Here is an 18231-nt window from a genome sequence, read left to right as displayed (position 1 = left end):
ACAGCTGTGCACACCCCTTGAGATTTCAGGCTGTAGCATTCACATCCACACCATTTAACAAAGTAAAACATTTACTGTTATTGTTCCATCTCCTACACCTGGGATCCATTTCTGAGCTGAAACTCAGAGTGCCTGTCGGAAAAGAAACTGAAATAAATAGAGCGCCTGTGTAGTAAAAGGGGAAAAAATGAGAAAAGTGACAGTTAACGCTGCAAAACACTTTCCTATTTCCTTCCGACACTTGGGCTCGGATCTCCCCCTCCCCAAACTTTAAATCTTGTCTGAACAACAAAGATTGGTTCTTTCAAGATAAGCATTTTTTCCAGTGGGCTGATATATAATCACTGACGGACATGAATCAACCATAACTGTCAGTATCGTTTCATCTTTTTGATGGAGACACATCTTGGAAGTGCTGACTATCCAAAAAAAAAGTCCTGATAAGTGAAAGAATCTATTATTAATTATGGTGTGAAATACTGCAGCAATGTCTTAACTTTTAGATATTGAACCCTGAGTCAGAGTTAGAAGTTTTTACAACATGATGTAGACATCAGTTTCTAATAACCACATATATATGATGTTTACGTGACAGGTTTCCAAGGTAGTTTTCTACCTCAAAATTGGAGATCACCTCACATAAGGGAGCGCAGCAAAACTGGGGTCACGTTCGTCAATACAACTATAAATTGTAAAGCTTGTTGTCACACTGGTGAGGGTGAAAGTGTGTACATGCATATGATGAGCACGGTTTTAGGAACCGTTCTGGTCTCAGAGGGACAGGAAGCAGACAAAGGTTAGAGGAAACAACAGGGAGAAGCTGAGCTGTATTGTGAGGAGAGAAGAGACAACTGGGCAGGTGACTGTGATTGATCGCTGATAGCTAATGATAGCTAAAGTTAAAGCTAATGATACCTAACACGTTAGCTGTAGATACACAACACTGTGACATTCTACTTCACAATGTTGTAAAGTTTAGTTTCACACATGAAGCACTGTAGTCTAGACATAAGGTCATTTTGGGTTTTGTACTGCAGGCTGTAGTCTGCAAACTGCTGATATGTTCAGTGACATTCCTCGAGATTCCTACAATACGTGTCATATCTTGTTCCTTCTTTCTGTTTATGACCTGACTTATCTAAAGGTTGGAGGGATGGTGGTGGAGTTACATGCAAGAAGTCTGCCAAGACACTGATCGCAGTTCGACGCTGCGTTTTCCACAGCGCTACACGTGAAACAGTCGTGTTCACGTTGACAAAAATATGATATATTGACTGAAAGCCGGGACACCTCCAGCTGTGTGTTGTTGCAACCAAAACAAGATCTCATCCTATCCTTTCTCGCATTCTGGCAGTTCTCCCAGGCTCCCAGTGCTCTTTTTCTGTCCTTTCCATATCACACCGGGGAGGCGCGAGTGCCACGAGGTGCACCGCAGCGCCACCCGCCTCCTTTTGGTGCCCGACTCAAATGGAGTTGTTCAGACGGAGCTCCGAGGCCTCCTCGCAATCTGCAGCGATCGTTTCAGCAGCTGCTGTATTTATTTCTGCGTGCCACAAGTGAATCAGGCAAGAAAACCTACTGATAATCTATTAGAAATAGAATCACTGCTGTTTGTGATTATGTTTTTTTTTATTTTTTATTTTTTTACGTAGGCCAATTTATTCCTCGGGGACAAGCAAACCCACACATACACACAAAACACACACACACAAGTTTGAAACCCCTCCACCGCAAATCATCGCACGCGCCCGCCAACACGTGAAGGGGGTGGACTTATTAGGCACTTATTTCTTTTTCCACTTCAAGCACTCAGCGGTTTGCAGAAACACACGTTGCCAGCATGATTCTGGCGGTCGTGTTGGATATGGGCACAAACAATAAGGGCATTTCTCTTCCTGTGAAATATTACGCCATCATGAAAAACAGTAGTTAAACTCACAGTTGAAGGGAACACACTGCCTCCAATGACAGAGTGTGTGAGGCGGAAACAGACTCCAAGAAAAAACAACTTCTCAAAGCTTAATTTCCCTGAAACCTGAACACCACGAAACAGTAACTCTCCCTGGAAGTTGCAGCTCTTTAATATGATTTAAAGTTTAATATTAGACTCTAGAAATGTAACAGATTTGAATCTTACATCATCACAAAAAGGACGGCGATGATGACAGATGCTGGAAAATATCTTGGTGATAAATGATTCTGTCACACTAATACAGTTAATATTGACATTTAATATTATGTCACTATATGATGATTCCATCTGTCTTTGTTTACTGGGTATCTGAGGTGTGGTGCTACTTATTGATTTGTTTTTTTGTTCTCTCTGTCTGTTATCTGTTAATATACTATTCAAAAACTACAAACACACTAGAGTTAGAGTGAAACCTCCCTCCCTCTCTCGGACCGTCTCTCAGCTCAGCGCTCGTGGGTGCTGGCTGATACGGTCCCGTGCACCGCGGGCCGGGTTGCACCGTGTCGGAGGCTCCGGGGGAAACGTACACTTCCTGCTCCTGCCCCCGCCGTTCCAGGAGGAGATTACAGTCAGCTGAATAATTAACGAAAACAAGCTGGCAAACATCAAATATTGAAAAGGTAATGTTTGTATGCTAACGATTAAGATGGCAAGCGAAGCACTTACTTGTCTAAGAGAGAGGGCTTGTCAGCCAAATGCATCCCCACCTGCCTACCTGCAATTTCACAACACTAAGAAGAAAGAGTCCTCCCTCCCTGTTTTAAGCATTGTACTGATCAATAATTAAGCAGCGCTAAATTAATAATGAAGGTTGAACAACCACAGCGGTGAGACATCCTTCCTTGACCTCTCTCTTTTGGTGCTTTTTTTTCTTCCCTCTTTCCTATAACATCGCAACAGGTTTTGAAATGTTTGCTACAGAGAGAGAGAGAGAGAGAGAGCCCTTGTTATTCGCTTATTAAAAGGCACAATAACTCTGAGCACTAAAAGCACTCACATCAACATAATGTCCCAGTGAGCTGTGACAGTGAACTTTAATTAAAGGAAGTTCAATGTGTTTTTTTTTTCTTATGAATGGTTGAAAATAAATCTTTTTTCCGTTAAACAGCCTTCAAATCTCGAATTTCTAATCAGTAACTTCTGACCCGTCTTTGATTAGTCCTCGACGACACATATAATTCATAGTATTCCGTCCATGTTTTCTGTTAGAGGTGCGGACCGCCGTGCAAGAGAAGTACTTTTGACCCCCGTCTTGACAAATCTTGAAAGCAGATGGCCAATTCTCTCCAGGCCGCTGCTAATTCACTCCACTTGATGGGATTTACAGGGGGCTTTGCATATTCTGCACTCATTCCTGTCACTTCAACTATGAAAGCATCACACGGCCTTTCAGAGTTAACAATAGTGGGGGATGGGGGGTGTGTGTGTGTGTGGGGGGGTGGGTGTTCAGTCGAGAAGGGATTGTGAAATACTCCCACAGAAAATGTAAAGTATAGGAGTAAATAAATTCATACAGCGCCGCCAACACAACGCCGGGAAACTATTTTGATTCTGTTTAAAAAAAATGAAACCGAATCAGGCGGACTGAAATTGGTACTTAGGGGGGCAGGCAGCGCGAGATGAAAAATTAACAGTCTTCGCTTCAATTTGTTTGTAATGTGGATGAATAAAATGGCAAAAAGACACGAGCTGATATCGGGCCAAAGTCTGCGAGTGCACCTATTACAGATAACACAGACTTCGCTCATTTATCTAAAGTGGTACAAGCCAAAATATTACAGGCAAAATGCCACCAATGGTTTGACTGTGATAATTACACAAAATGTTGAAAACACAGTCGACTGTGCTGGATGGGTATAAAACCATGTCCAATTTGTTTTTCAAAAAGAGTTTGACTTGTATGGAAAACTTCATTAGAGATGCAGCGTTCACATCACTGCAAGACCTCGCTGACCGCACTTCTGGTTTATGTTTTTGGACTAGTTGGTTTAATAAAAGCATGACAGGAAGTTGTTTTTTCATTCCAGCTCATCAAAAACATGGACGCTTTGGGATCGTAGGTGGGGTCAGGCGTCATCAGCGTCTGACAGGTTGGTAATGAGACTGAAGTGTCAACTTTCATGCAAAATGGAGCAAATGACTATGAGTTTGAGACGGGTTTTGCTCCTAGGGATGAATTATCACGTATCACTCTGCGGTGAGCATCTTTCAGCTCATCGTTTTGGTTTTGACAGCCAGCATGATTTTCAAAGTCTCACCACTCTCGTGAGCATGGCTTCCAGCAGCAGACAGCTGTTTGCAATAAACAGTTGCAATAAAACTCCGATCATCAATCTATTGTCCTGAGCCAGATACGGCAGTGCTGCTCAGTGCTTGCTTCCAATTTTTGCCCGGTAGCAGCTCACGGGATTGTAGCCATAAATTCCCCCTGCAGCCCAAAAAAAAAAGCTATTTTCCCTGAAGACAATCATTACAAAAGAGAAACAAGAAGAATTATGACTCAGCTTATCATGAATTTCTGGATCCACGGAGGTTTCATATTTGTAAAACTTTCCATGAACTGAGCGCAGAAATGAAAAAACTCTTTGACGTCATCACCGTGTGAAGTCTGCGGGCTCAGAGGGAAAAACACTGCAGTCACTGGGCCGCATAACCAAGGACCCTAAAGAAGGAACGAAAGGTCATCGCGTCACCGCATCTTGCTCTGGAGCCAGATTATGATGACAGCTGGGTTGAACACACTAAAAGAACCCAACACATCTACGTTGTATGATTTCTAATGAAGGAATGCATCCACAAAAGGAAAGAGCAGACTTCAGAGAGGAGGTTAACCACTGATTTGTTCATCCAAATGAGTCACAGGGCTGATAATATCGTGACCAACTGGGGCAGGTCCAGAGCCAAATATCACTGATGAGACAGCAAACGCACCGCGAACAGGAGCCTTTCCTACACAAAGTCGAGGGATGAACATCGTGTCGGTTCGCCTCCTCTCTGTGGTGTTTTCTCTCAGAAGGCTCACAACGTAGATATGTTGGTCTGATTGGACTGAACAGGTGCCATATTTTGCGTCCGGTATCTCGCTCTGTACTCCAGCTACGATCCTGATAAACTGAGGGAAACACTCAGGGACTAGCTGGTGAACATCCTGGAGCGTTAGGCAGCTAAAGGCTCTGCTAATATCGGAGTGAGCAAGCATGCCGTCATTAATTAATATTCTTTACACCTGCTTTTCTAACTGTGACATATCCTCTGTCAAAAGGGGCTAAAAGCATCTCTCTCTCTCTCCTTTTCTCATTAACTACTGAAATGACAGAAATGTATTCAGGAAGTGGGAAATTCTCAAAATAAATGTTTTCATTGGCACTTCCTATGTGTAGATTACAAGTTCCAAATATTTGCAGAACATACAGCATGTGAAGCGGGAGCACGTTCTCTCTTCTGCTCCGGTCTCACTGATGCGCGACTCATGCAACAACACAACGGTCAACTCAGTGTCAAGATCATGTTGGGCTCCTCTGTTCTGCCTCGGCGACACTGGCACTTGTTCACGGCCGTCCGCAGATGCAAACTGAACAGAATGACAATCTCTGTCAACCCGAGTTTTGTTTGCCCCCCCCTCCCTTCTATTTTACTCCACGGAACAGAATCTCATTCACTGCTCGCTCAAAGGCGGCACTGCTGAAACTACTGACCCGTCCCCGCTTCCATTACACCACTACAATGCCCGTAATTATGTGTATCTTAGCAGGGAAGTGACATCGAACTCATCACCGAACCGTTCCCCCGGTCTGCCTCGTTCTCCTCGGACTGAAAACTGTCACACGTCAGTGCTGTTGTTCACAGCAAGTGTGGATAATTAAGCCCTGAGCAATTACTCTGTTTGCTATCATCACTGAAAAAATAAAAAAGGTTTATCTTTTCTCACGACGGACCACGTGCCACTTGTTCTCCTCTATTAATTCTAATTGGTGCTGGGCACGTGTTGCATCTTTTTTTTTTTTTGCAGCAGCAGCATATGCACTTAAGCTTCCTCAAGGCGTGTTGGATAAAAGCCTTTTGTCGAAAATGCGCATGAGAGTGTGTCAGGAAGTGGGGAATGCAAGGTAGGCGAGTGTGTATCTGGACAGGATGTGTACCATTATCCGTCATTACAAGCAAATCATCGGCACCGTCAGCAGCAGCAGCACGAAGCGGCGCTCCAATGCAACACATGTGGAGATCCGTGTGACTGGAGGGATCTGAATAATCATCCCGCTTTAACACCGGCGGGAATCCCTGCAAAGTTACATTATGAAACATCACCGCAAGACTTTAAACATCATGAAAACTACCAGTGAAATCCCTCCAGAGCCTCCTTAAAAATAATGACTGCAACCTCCCAGATGTTTCACATCTTAAAGGAACATTGTGTAGTTTTGGAGAAGAAATTCAAACTCAAGAAATATTTTTTTTTTTGTTTTTCCCCATAATGGATAAACAGACTGTCCTCAGAGCTCCCTAGAACACTGTTTGAAGCTGGAGAGGTGGCAGGGTCCGCCACATATGAACAAAGCAAAACAGTGTTAAATTGTCCCTCTGATTAACATGTCTTTCCCCAAAACCACACAATGCTCCTTTAATAATAATAATAATAATAATAATAATAATAATAATAATAATAATAAAGATGTTCTCCTTTGGTCTTGCTTGTGTTTTAATCAGCTTCTTTATCAACATAAGCAAATTAATTAAAAAAAAACAACAAAAAACTTTGACATCCTGACGAGCTCCGTGTGTCCGGACACATTCGGTGTGACAGAAGCGCTTCTCTGATAATCTGCGTGTTAACATCTCAGCTGCAGCCTGCAGAAACAACACGGGCCACTCAAGACTTCCACATCGACGTGTGCGCGGCTGTTTATGAGCTATAATATCAATCCCGCTGCCTGCCCGTGACTTCAGCGTGGAAATCGGCTCGGAGCTATTTTAAGGGCTTCAGACTTGGAACAGGGGCGACGGGGGAAATATATGGCGGCACAGTCGACTGATTTACAAAAGGGAAGCTCTCTCTCTCTCTCTCTCTCTCTCTCTGTCTCTCTCTCTCTCTGTCTCTCTCTCTCTCTCTCTCTCTCTCTCCAGCCCGGTCCTCTCCTCTCTCTTCACTCTTTTCTTTATCGCTTTGGGCACCCGAGGAGAGAAAAACAAGTTTGCAGCTCGATGGCCTAATAAAGGAAACGACTACATGTGTATTTAAAAGTAACACTTGGTTTAAATAATGGGGATGTTTTAACACATTTTTTTTTCCCTACCACACTCTGTCGGACTGATCACCCCTGAAGTCTTCCTATCTTCTGACTTCCAGCCAGCGTCTGTCGCGTAAAAAGCCAAGTGTGCTGGAATGATTGTTGTGGCGCACATCACGTTGCCCCCCCTCACCCTCCTCCTCCTCCTCCTCTTCCTCCTCTCAGCTTAATTCATCTTTAAAAAATAATAATCATCCTCTCTGTTGCTGATCGGATCGATCATCCCTCTCTCTGTGCCTGCCGACTGATTATTCTGAGGTGATCGGCGGTGAATGGCTCGCTGTCATGCTCTGAGGCAAACTCACAGACCCCCCTCCAAAAAAAAAAAAAAAAAAAACTCTGCATCCTCTCGCCACGGGGCGATGCGGTGTATCTGCAGCCGACACAATGAAACCCCCCCGACACAGCTGCTGGACAACACATCACAGTAACACAATGAGGAGCTCTGCTAAACTTTGATCCTCTCCTGTAACACTGAGCCACTGAACAACAGCCTGCAACAACTCTGCCGAGACTCTCACCGGAGCAGTTCCAGCCGGTCGGCGTCTGGCAGTCGCTGAGGGAGGACGGGAAGGCGCGCAGCTGCTCCACAGGTAAAGTGGCGAGGAATGAGACGAGGGTGATCCGGAGCCAGCCTCCCGCCGTCCCGCTCCACTGGCGCAGCCGCCGGGGCTCCTCGAGCGGTGCCTGCGCCGCCACGCACAGACCCATATCTCACTGGTCCCGACGGCACTGGCGAGGCGGGGAAGAGACGCAGACGCGCACCGACAACTCCGATCCCGGCAGGTTCAGCGGGGCGCCTACAGACCGACAGCGGAGCATTTTCCGTGCGAGACCGTGCGCCCCATGTAGCAGTAGTGCTCCCCGTGTAGAGACTGACCAAATGGGTTCCGCCCGATTTCCAGGAGAGGCTGCTGCTGCTGCTGCTGCTGCTTCTCCTCCTGCCGCCGCTGCTGCTGCTGCTGCAATAAGAGGAGGGACCGGGGAGGGATGGAGGAGGTTGGTGTGGGATGGAGTCGGGTGGAAAAGTTAGCCAGGCAGGCGAGAAGAAGACTTGCGAGGAAGGAGGGAGGAGGAGGGGTGGAGGAAAGGATGCTCAGGGATGAGGAAGAGCGCGGAGTGAGGAGGTAGAGAGAGCAAAAGATGGGGAAAGAATAAAACAAGAGGGCGGTGTAGGAAAAAAAGAAAAAAAAAGGAGGTGATAGAAACTGTAAAGAAAAAAAAAACTGGGAGGATGTGGCCAGAGTATCCAGCAGAGAGGGAGGCTGTTGTTCTTTTGGCTTTTTGGTTTTTTGGAAATAGTATCCACGGGCTGAGGCAGCGAGCGCGGAGCTGAGCGGTCCTCCCGTTCACTTTGTATGTGCGCTGCGTTCAGAGGCGCAGAGAGTACTGTGTGACTCTCTCTCTCCTCCTCCTCTCTCTCTCTCTCTCTGTCTCTCTCTCTCCTCCTCTCTCTCTCCAGCAGCTGGTTCCACCTTGGTTATGATCACATGGAGAAGAGGGAGGGAGGGGAGGAAGAGGAGGGGTGTGCTCCTCCTTCATAATTGGAATATGTCACTGGTGGAGTAGGCAGAAAGAGAGAGAAGAAGACAGAAAGAGAGATAAAAAAAAAATAGAGAGAGAAAAGTAAAGGAGAAGAAAGACAGAGTGCTCCAGGCCCGGTCCTCCTATCAGTCGGCAATGCCTCCGCTGCAGATATGGCGGTGTAAGGGGGGGTGAGGATGGCCTCTATAATTGGCCGGGAGCATTTAAAAACAAGTCTGCAGGAATCGATTCGTCCAGCCCCGGCCTGGGATAATTGCTCGGCTTTGAAACGACACCGTGGTCTATTCCTGGGTCCTCTGCCGGCAGGAGATTCCCGAAGAGACCTCGATGTTATATTCGCGTAGCCATCACGAGGGGCTGGTGCTCGCAACGCTTCTCGGCCCGTGAAAGCCCGAGAATGCGCACACGGCACCCGCACAAGTTTTAAGGAGGTCAAGTCCGCCATCAGGTTGAGAACACTTAGCCTCTTTGAACCGCGGAAATTAGAAGCCATGAGCATGGAAAAGCCCTGAGAGTAAACAAAGGAGCTGCTGTTAAAGCCCTGCCGCGACTTTATAGACACTTGACCTCATGATACCAAAAGAAGCGAAGCTGCAGTCGACTATAAATAAATAAACCTTTTGTTGCCTCTCACTTAAAGGTCGTTATGTCATTACATCGTTTGTCTGGGCTAATTGGCTCCATGACAAGCCGGTTTCATCTGAGGCCAGTCGTATAGACACACACTGAGATGGTCCTGAGATGTTGGCGATGGGGATTGAGTTTACGCACGGCTGTCAGTGTGTCAACAGCGCCAACTGTGCTGTTACTCTCAGCAGTAAAAAAAAAAAAATCACAACTCGGATGTCTTACTTTTCCTATTTTCATGAATTCAGCGTATGACTATTTTGGATATTGTCTCCGAGTTATCCGACTCTGAAGGGAAGATGATTACGTCTCAACCCGGCGCTTCTACACATGTTTTCACCCTCCTTTGAGCTCATTGTTTCGGTTTGACAGCCCGTGGATATTCACTGTACGACCGAGCGAACGAGGACTCTCCCGGACTCCCGCGGGCGACCATTACCAGCAGGAAACGCTCCGATAGACATATTGAACTCTAACTGCCCAGCACCAACCAGCAGCAAACAAAATGACAGAGTGGCGGCTTGACACAGCCAAACATGTAGATTCAGAAGAGATTTTTTTTTCGGCAGGTGTTGGTGGGAACCAACTCAGGGCTTCATGTGGCCGAAGCAGCCTGTTCACACCTCAGTTATGGCGACCTGGTCAGTGGCCGTACACCTTTTAGCATCACCTGTTGAAGTGCCGCTTGTAGTGCAGCAGTATAACGAGTGAGAATAGTCAGAGGTGCTTGGGTGGGTCAATCACAGGACTTTACCTCGGCAGATCCTGTTTGTGACCAAGAGTCAAGAGTGGTTTGTTTTTGGTTTACGCACCAAACAACGTCATTTAGTGAGTGACATCACTCACATTACGTGACGTGAGTTATTATTTCTATGTGACTTACATACTGTAACACACATTGTAAAAATGTCACTATGATATGTGCGACTTGTAGCTCTGGTTTGCTGAAAAGTCACCTGCCATCATTTTATTCTGCGGCTGATTATTTTACACATCCAGCAGATACGGATCAACGTTAGTATTCACTGGAGTCGTGTTTCTTGTCACTCCTGATGAACGTAAGTCTCCACCAGCTCCTGCTGTAGCCAAAAGCTCCACTGCGTTCACCAGCTAGTTGCTAACGTTGTCCTGTCTGCTGTTTGTTTCCAGGCAGACAGCATACAGTGGGTTTTTTTAGGGTTTACAGCCGCCTGCTGTATCTGAACATGGTGCTGACGAGAGCAGCTGAAGTGAACCACAACAATAAAGCTGAAGGTTGTAAAACAAAAAGGAAATGAAATACGCTAAAATGCTCCGTAGAGCTGAGAGTAACTGCATTGTTGGGAGATAATTCACTCTGAACAACATGTTTCAGACAGTCGCAGTCATCTGGTCCGTCCTCAGTACATATCATGTGTACACAAACTGATTGTAGCAGCCTGAAGGGATGCATGTGTCAGTTTGAGTGTCCCAAACACTGATTCATGTAGCTTTACATTTTGGGCCAAGAAATTCTGGCTAACCATTCAAGGAGCATGGTTTAGACCTGCTCAATTAGACAAGTGTCAGGAGATGCTAATAAGATGGGTAATTATAAATGTGTGTAATCATTCAGTAAATTGTGCGTGAAGGCTCAAAGGTTCATTGTTGAACTTTCAAATTATAGTTTAGTTTCAATAAAGTCTAAGCTGAAGGTGTCAGATTTTTGCAAAGAGGAACCAAATCCAAAACTCCGACAGGTAAAAAAACAAAAAGCAAGATTTGATTAATAATGAGCTGATATAAAAAACTGTCAGGTGACAAAAACAGGCAGAAAGAAAACAGGCAGAAGCAAAGCCAAACACTAAGAATTATAAAGATACTTACATTTGAAAATGTGCAAGGAAGCCAGACGCAACACCAAGAGGAAGACACACAGATTGACTCCTTTGCGTTTTGTCGGTGTGTTCCCTTTGTTCAGGGATAATTATCAGGGACAGGTGAAACCAATGAGAGTAATCACAGAGGAGGGAAAGAGACAGAAAACAAAAGGTGACACACATGTGGGAGGATCCTACAAAATAAAACAGGAAATGCCTGAACTAAAACCCAAAACCATGTAATTTTTCAGAGCTTTCAGCCCCATCGGACGTTCTTAATGGGCAGATGGCGTCTGCTCGGTTGTCATGGAGATGGTTCAGGGTTTTAATGTGTGACTTGAAAATGGAATTTCAGTCACATGTTATCAGGTGGACATATGAAGGGGGCAGCTGTAACTCCATTTGCGGATCAGGGACACAAAATGCTCAGGAAGAGATTCCAGTGTTGTGAGTTGAGTTTACTTCACACTGAATATATATTTTGTGTCCCCCAATATGCATGTATGTAGCAGGGGAAATCTAATTTTCTTACAGTGCTTGAAGTTTCAGGACATGTAGTGTTGTGTCCTCAAATTTGTCAGGCTAAATAATCAGGGCGAAGACGGCGAAAGCACCAGATGACAGAATATTTTTAGTGTGAGCCTTAAACTATGACAAGGAAGAGGAAAAGAGAGGACTAACTAGCGAGATAGTGGCAAGGCGACCCAAGGCTGCCTTTGTACTTGCGCTAATTTGGAATTCAAAGCGAGGCTTCTCTCTTCGCTTCCAGCAGTCTTCATTTGTCCACTGAAGCATTTGGGCATACTGTACAGTTGCAGCTTTCCAGGCAACCTTGTGTATAATCTGGTGTGTGAAATGGGAGAATAATAGGAAGAGGAACTGGAGTAAAGTCGGACCATTAATGGTTTTCTCTATAAAGGCCATAGAGGAACCTTCAAGTGAAGTGTGTGCTCTTTCTCCAGTAGCACAGATGTGAAGAGGATCCTGCTTACAACAGTGAAACCTGTAACAAAAGCTCCCAAACTTCAACAGAGTCCTCCTTATTCCAGGCAGAGAGGGGAAAAAAAAAAAACTACTTGCCAGATTTCGGTTTATTAAGCAACCGCCAGCTGAGTCAGAGCGACCATTTATTGGTTGGTCTCTATTTAACCATTTTGGCACATGCAACACATTGCACAAGAAAGAAAACGCATTTTTCAACAACTGGCAGATCTGACACTGAACAGCGCCCCAGCTGAGTGGCTCGGGACTGATTTGGGGAATAGAAAGCCATCAAATGGTCACGGGTCATGATCGGGCTGTCGAACACATGGTCATAACTCATGCTTTTCGATACAATTTATTTAACACAAGGCCGTGTCCGTGAACACAGGTTGAGACAACGGAGCTGTTTTTCATTCCCAGTTCATCCTCGTTCATCGGTTAAACCACTAGAAGTTGTTCACGTTGCGTATGTGCAGTAGAGGCCGGTCGCTTCCATGCTGTGATTCATGAAAGGGAGCGGTGACTTAGCATAAGAGAGGGGTTCACTTTTTAGGGTTTTCATACTGGCAGGGGATTTAAATAAAGTAGCAGTTGAGTTCTTTGGTTCTAGGTGAGGCTGTAAGGGTGAGTCGAAAAAGCCAGGAGGACTCTTTGAAGAGTCTCCAGTCTGCCTCAAAAGATTTGGACCGCTGCGACAGCGTCTGGCCCCATTGGCTCATACCGCAGACATCACAAGCACCCATTTCTAGACAAAGAGACTGATTTAAGTAAAATAAAAACATGAATAGCAACTAATTACAATCCAATCCAATCGCCAGAATAAATGTTGGCAACGTACAATTTACATTTTACTCCGACAAATGTTGAAATGCTGTCTCCAACATTGGTTTCTCTTTTGGCAGCCATCTTGCCCATAGCTTGCTCACCATTACCAGGGCAGTGAGGCTGACCTAATTCCCACACTGTGGAGCTCTGTATTGCTTCCTTCCAGCAAAGCTGTTAACTTTTTGCGTGCTCCGTCCGAAGACAAGCCATAGCAACATGTAAATGAAGGTGGAATTGATGAGGCAGTGCTCTAATCTGGGAAAATCGAAGAAGAATCACATCAGTTTCTGCTTCAAATTGAAACGATTTACAAGGAAATCTTCCGGGGATTAAAACGTGGATTTGTCTTCACTCTTCACGATATGCCACTGTCCGTCAATCTTACAGAAACGTATCATGTTTGCCCCCTCAATCAGCTCATCCTGACCATACTATTACTTCTATTTGTATCTTGTGTCAGTCAAGCGTGTGCTTGCATCAGGTGAAATATTTCAGATGACATGAAGCTCCAGGGGTGAGCAGATGTGTGGTGCTCATCAGCAGACCGACTGCAGTTGGGTCAAAGTTTTTGCTCGGTCATTATATTGACAAAGTTTTGGCCCTTGCAGCAGCTGATGGAACTTGCTGCTGATCAAACAAAGCCATTTTCACATTGCCTTTGTCAGAAGTGCATTGTTAATTCAAGAGAGACATGCACCAACCTAGCTACAGCGATGATAAATGGGTTAATAACAACGTTGGTGGCAGCTACAGTGTTCGCCTCCGGCCAACGTTGTAGTTCTGTCCCATCAGCATTCTGTTGCATCTTGACTGGGGCGGTTCTGAGAATGCTTTTTAGGCCGGCAGATGGTTGACCAATGACTGATTGTCACACACACTGTATCATCCTGGCTCAAGGTTAGTGGGGCCCCACTTGCTAGGAGCTAAACCATCCATCTTCCTTAGGCCACCTTTGCAGATACTTGTCTCTCGTTTTCTGATCCAGCAGCAAAGCACACCTTGAGTGGCGAATGCCTTTGTTGCAAGCTTGTGTTGCACCTTGCTAACAGAACTAGATGGACAAATTAGATCAGCCTTTTAGAAAAAAAACACTTTGGTGTCAATTTCCAAATTTGCATCTGAGTCATGCAGAGTAAACAACCCATCCTTGTGCTCGGCCTCGCTCTCGCCCTTCCAGGCAACAACAGAACATTTATTGTGTCTCTGGTCTCACCACGTCTTTGAAACCAGGCACAGTTGCTCTCTGCTCAACTCCAACTCCAAGAACAAAAGTAGATGTGTGTAAAGGTCAGCGCTGAACAGATTGGTATAGTTGGGTTCCCTTTTGATTCATCCTTAAGAGGGCTCAGTGTTGGCTGCAGAATTTACAAGTAGCTCAAGCTTTAACCCGACTGCAACGGAATACACTTTGCACCAAGGCTAAACAGTAATTTCCTCTTCTGTCTGTGACTCATTTATCTCTGCATTAGTCTGACTGAATACCTGGCCTGGTATCAGTGACGCCCATGCAGGCATAGTGAGGAGGAGGTCGGCCTGAACGCAGCCTCGCCCCAGGCTGAAGGCTAATTGCATTTCTGACTTGCTGAAACGTACACCATCTCCTGAGAGAGCATTCTGGAATAACACTCAAGCCTGTATCAGATATCTGATGATTGATTTTTACCTCATAATTACTCTAATGTATTAATAAATCATCCATTTCTTTTGTAAATTCAGGGGGCTGACAATGTCTTGGGAAACATTTGGCGGTGTACATTACCCACGCCAGAAGTTGAAAGGTTAGAGTGCACGTATGAGCGTACGGGTGTGTGTCAGCATGTTACGGTGATTGCTAAGATGCATTATCACGAAATTGTATGAAGCTCTGGAGCTTGTGTGTGTGCGTGTGTGTGGTTGCGTGCTGAGCTCTTGTCAAATCATCTTTAAAACTTTTGTCTCGGCACACGCTGATTAGAGTCATGACTCTGAAGTGTGAGTTTCTCCGCTCGTGTAACTGCGGTGCTTTGTAACTATGATTAACTCCCGGGTTCTCGAGAAGAGATTAGGTTTCCATGTGCAGACCTCCTGTTCCAGGCATTGTCATCATTTTCACAATAATCATCATCATCATCACCATCACCATCAGCTCAAGCACCATTATTCATCATAATAATCACATTTATTGTAATTTGCCTTCAACCTTCTCAATCATGATTTCCCCCCTCACGCCCTCGCCGGCCACAGAATCTGTCACCGTCGAGTTATTTACGCAAAATTGCTGACATATTTGCAGAAGTCGCTCTCGGCACATCATTATAATGTGAACTGGAATGACAAGAAACTGTTCTGTTCATTATGCCGGCATACAATAAATGTATGTATAAATGTGAGTGTGGGTGTGTGTTTTAAATGCTTGAGTAGAAAACTGACTACCTTATGCAGGCACTAATGGCACAACCTAAACTCTATTGGCTAAGGCAACCATACATTTATCAAATGATATTTTATTCTGCTCGTAACACAACTGCTGCTTTGACAACATTTCCTGGCAAAGAAAAAAAAAAAAAAAAAAAAAAAAATTGGGTTGATCGTCTGTGTACAAAAGGAAGGAACCTGACTGGAGATCTTTCTGGTTTTAGAGAAAGATGGTGGTTTGAGTTAAATGTTTATAAATGTAACATGTCATGCTCACCTTTGTCAGTATGTTAGGGATTCAAGACCACGATCTTTCCCTAACCTTTTAATCTAAAAGTGAACATTGTTGGAAAACACTGTCACCAAACAAAACCCAATCACCAGAATAAATGTTGGTGGTGTACGTTTTCTGAAAACCACTCTAGATTACATTTTATCATGTGGCAGTGCTTTTCTGTTAGTCTGGTTAGGTTTCTGCACCACCTGGCTAGGGTTAGGCATTGGCTTAAAATAACTACTTTGCGGTGACAAACACTGCTGGAAATGTCCTCTCTTCTTGTCAAAAATATGTAGTTTTAGCCGCCAGAAACACGGTGGAACGTGTCCCAAGGTTTCATTAATAATATCCTGTGGTGTCGTGCTCACCACTGTTGAAACGCTGACATCCTTCTTCAAAAATATCTGGTGGTTTCACACTTACAAATTGCCACTGGCTTAGCAGCTGTCTTGCCTTTAGCTCCACCACCAGCACCTCCGCCTCCTGATATGAAAATCAAGTCAAACACACGTAATGTGAACTTCATTTGACACATTCTGTAGAAATGTCAATGTGGCACGAAGCCTGTGAGTTGGTTCAAATGCGAATGCATCAGTGGTTTGCATTTAACTGCAAAGAGTTTATTCAAGTGACTGGGCTGTTGAATAATTTGCTAATTTAAGTTCAATATCAACACTCTGCAGCTCTGCAGACTGTCAGGTATACTGTGAGTTAGACATTAATAAAATAAACTTTATAGGAAATGTAATCCAGGCAGCATTACCTCCTTTTCTAAATGTACTTGCTGTTGCAAATTGGTGGGAAATAAACCTCGTTTTATACGCCGGGGTTACAGAGCTCAGTGCAGAGAGTCTGGAGGGATTTTTTAATTTTTTTTTCATCCCTTGAATGTGTAAACCTGTGCCCTCAGATTAATAACTAGTCCCCGCAAATGACTTAATTAATTCCCTTGATTCAATAGCATTGTCACCTTCATGCCATTTGTACTCTTGCCACTTTAATTAATCAGTGAAATATCAAGACTTTAGTGAAATCTGAGGCACTGTTTTGTGTGTATGTGTGTGTGTGTGTGTGTGTGTGTGTGTGTGTGTGTGTGTGGTTGATGAGCCCAGCTCTTGTCAAATAATCTTTAAACTTTTGTCTCACGCTGATTAGAGTCTTGACTGTGATGTGTGAGTTTCTCTGCTCGTGGAACTCCGGTGCTTTGAAACTATGATTAACTTTCAAATTGATATTTTCAGAATGTGTGAAATAACAATGTGTGTGTCCCAAATCCCACCCCGCCCTCCACGTACTGGACTGTAGAGTGAATTTTTAGTGTGTTTTTATATAGTGAAAGCATCCCACAATGCATCTCGAAAAGAACTGTACAGCCGATGGCCGCTGACCCAGGATTATATACCAAGTGTTGTGCATTGCACTGAAGGGAAACAAGTGACGTGAGTGCTGTTCAGAAGTGTTTTGTCATTTAAACCAATGGTTCGAGTCATTTGCTGTGGAGCTGTATGAGGGCACTTATTCCTTGTCAGCTCACAGCTGTGTAGGAATACACATAACATAACGCCAAAGGAAAGCGTTGTGTGACGACAACATAGCGGTGAATGGGTGGATGATTTTTTGACACAGCCAATGTGAAAGTAGTCTGTTGCAGTAAACACAGTGGAGCAAACAGCAGAAAAGGGAGCTGGATATTTCTGTCAGGAGCTGGTAGAGTCCAAACACTGTAACTGGTAACTGCTGGGTGTGTAAATAAGAAACATCAAGTTCATGATGTGTTTACAACTGTCCCGAAATGCGAAAAGAAATTGCTAATGTCAGGAAACAATCAAATGACTTCCCCAATATTCAGCCTCTCTGTATTGACATGCATCACTTTAGCTCTCTTTCTAGATACATGTGTATATATACACTATATTACCAAAAGTATTCGCTCACCCATTCAAATGATCAGAATCAGGTGTTCTAATCACTTGGCCTGGCCCCAGGTGTATAAATTCAAGCACTCAGGCATGCAGACTGTGAAACAAGACATTTGTGAAAGAATGGGCCGCTCTCAGGAGCTCAGTGAATTCCAGCGTGGAACTGTCATAGGATGCCACTTGTGCAACAAATCCAGTCGTGAAATTTCCTCGCTCCTAAATATTCCACAGTCAACTGTCAGCTCTATTATAACAAAATGGAAGCGTTTGGGAACAACAGCAACTCAGCCACGAAGTGGTAGGCCACGTAAAGTGACGGAGAGGGGTCAGCGGATGCTGAAGCGCATAGTGCAAAGAGGTCGCCGACTTTCTGCACAGTCAATTGCTAGAGAGCTACAAACTTCATGTGACCTTCAGATTAGCCCAAGTACAGTACGCAGAGAGCTTCATGGAATGGGTTTCCATGGCCGAGCAGCTGCAGCCAAGCCACACATCACCAAGTGCAATGCAAGGCGTCGGATGCAATGGTGTAAAGCACGCCGTCACTGGCCTCTAGAGCAGTGGA

At 44.7% G+C, this 18231-nt stretch overlaps 1 protein-coding gene across 2 annotated transcripts in view; it reads right to left on the bottom strand.

Moving 5' to 3' along the window:
- tmeff2a (transmembrane protein with EGF-like and two follistatin-like domains 2a) overlaps nucleotides 1–11475 on the bottom strand; it is a 123725-nt gene extending 112250 nt beyond the window's left edge. Inside the window, exons 1-2 of one of the 2 annotated variants that reach the window (XM_037110956.1) lie at nucleotides 11275–11475; nucleotides 7779–8219 (exon numbers count right to left, since the gene is read on the bottom strand). In XM_037110956.1, the coding sequence (XP_036966851.1) occupies nucleotides 7779–7968 (190 nt within the window). In that variant the 5' untranslated portion in view covers nucleotides 7969–8219; nucleotides 11275–11475. Of the gene's footprint in view, nucleotides 1–7778; nucleotides 8652–11274 lie in introns of those variants that run through there. The other variant, XM_037110957.1, reaches the window with a different exon arrangement.
- Between the last annotated feature and the right edge of the window lie 6756 nt (nucleotides 11476–18231).

The sequence above is a fragment of the Acanthopagrus latus genome, chromosome 9, assembly GCF_904848185.1.
Source record: "Acanthopagrus latus isolate v.2019 chromosome 9, fAcaLat1.1, whole genome shotgun sequence".
NCBI classification, from domain to species: domain Eukaryota; kingdom Metazoa; phylum Chordata; class Actinopteri; order Spariformes; family Sparidae; genus Acanthopagrus; species Acanthopagrus latus.
The sequence above is the reverse complement of the archived record's forward strand: the minus strand, read 5'-3'. Positions and strand labels throughout refer to the sequence as shown.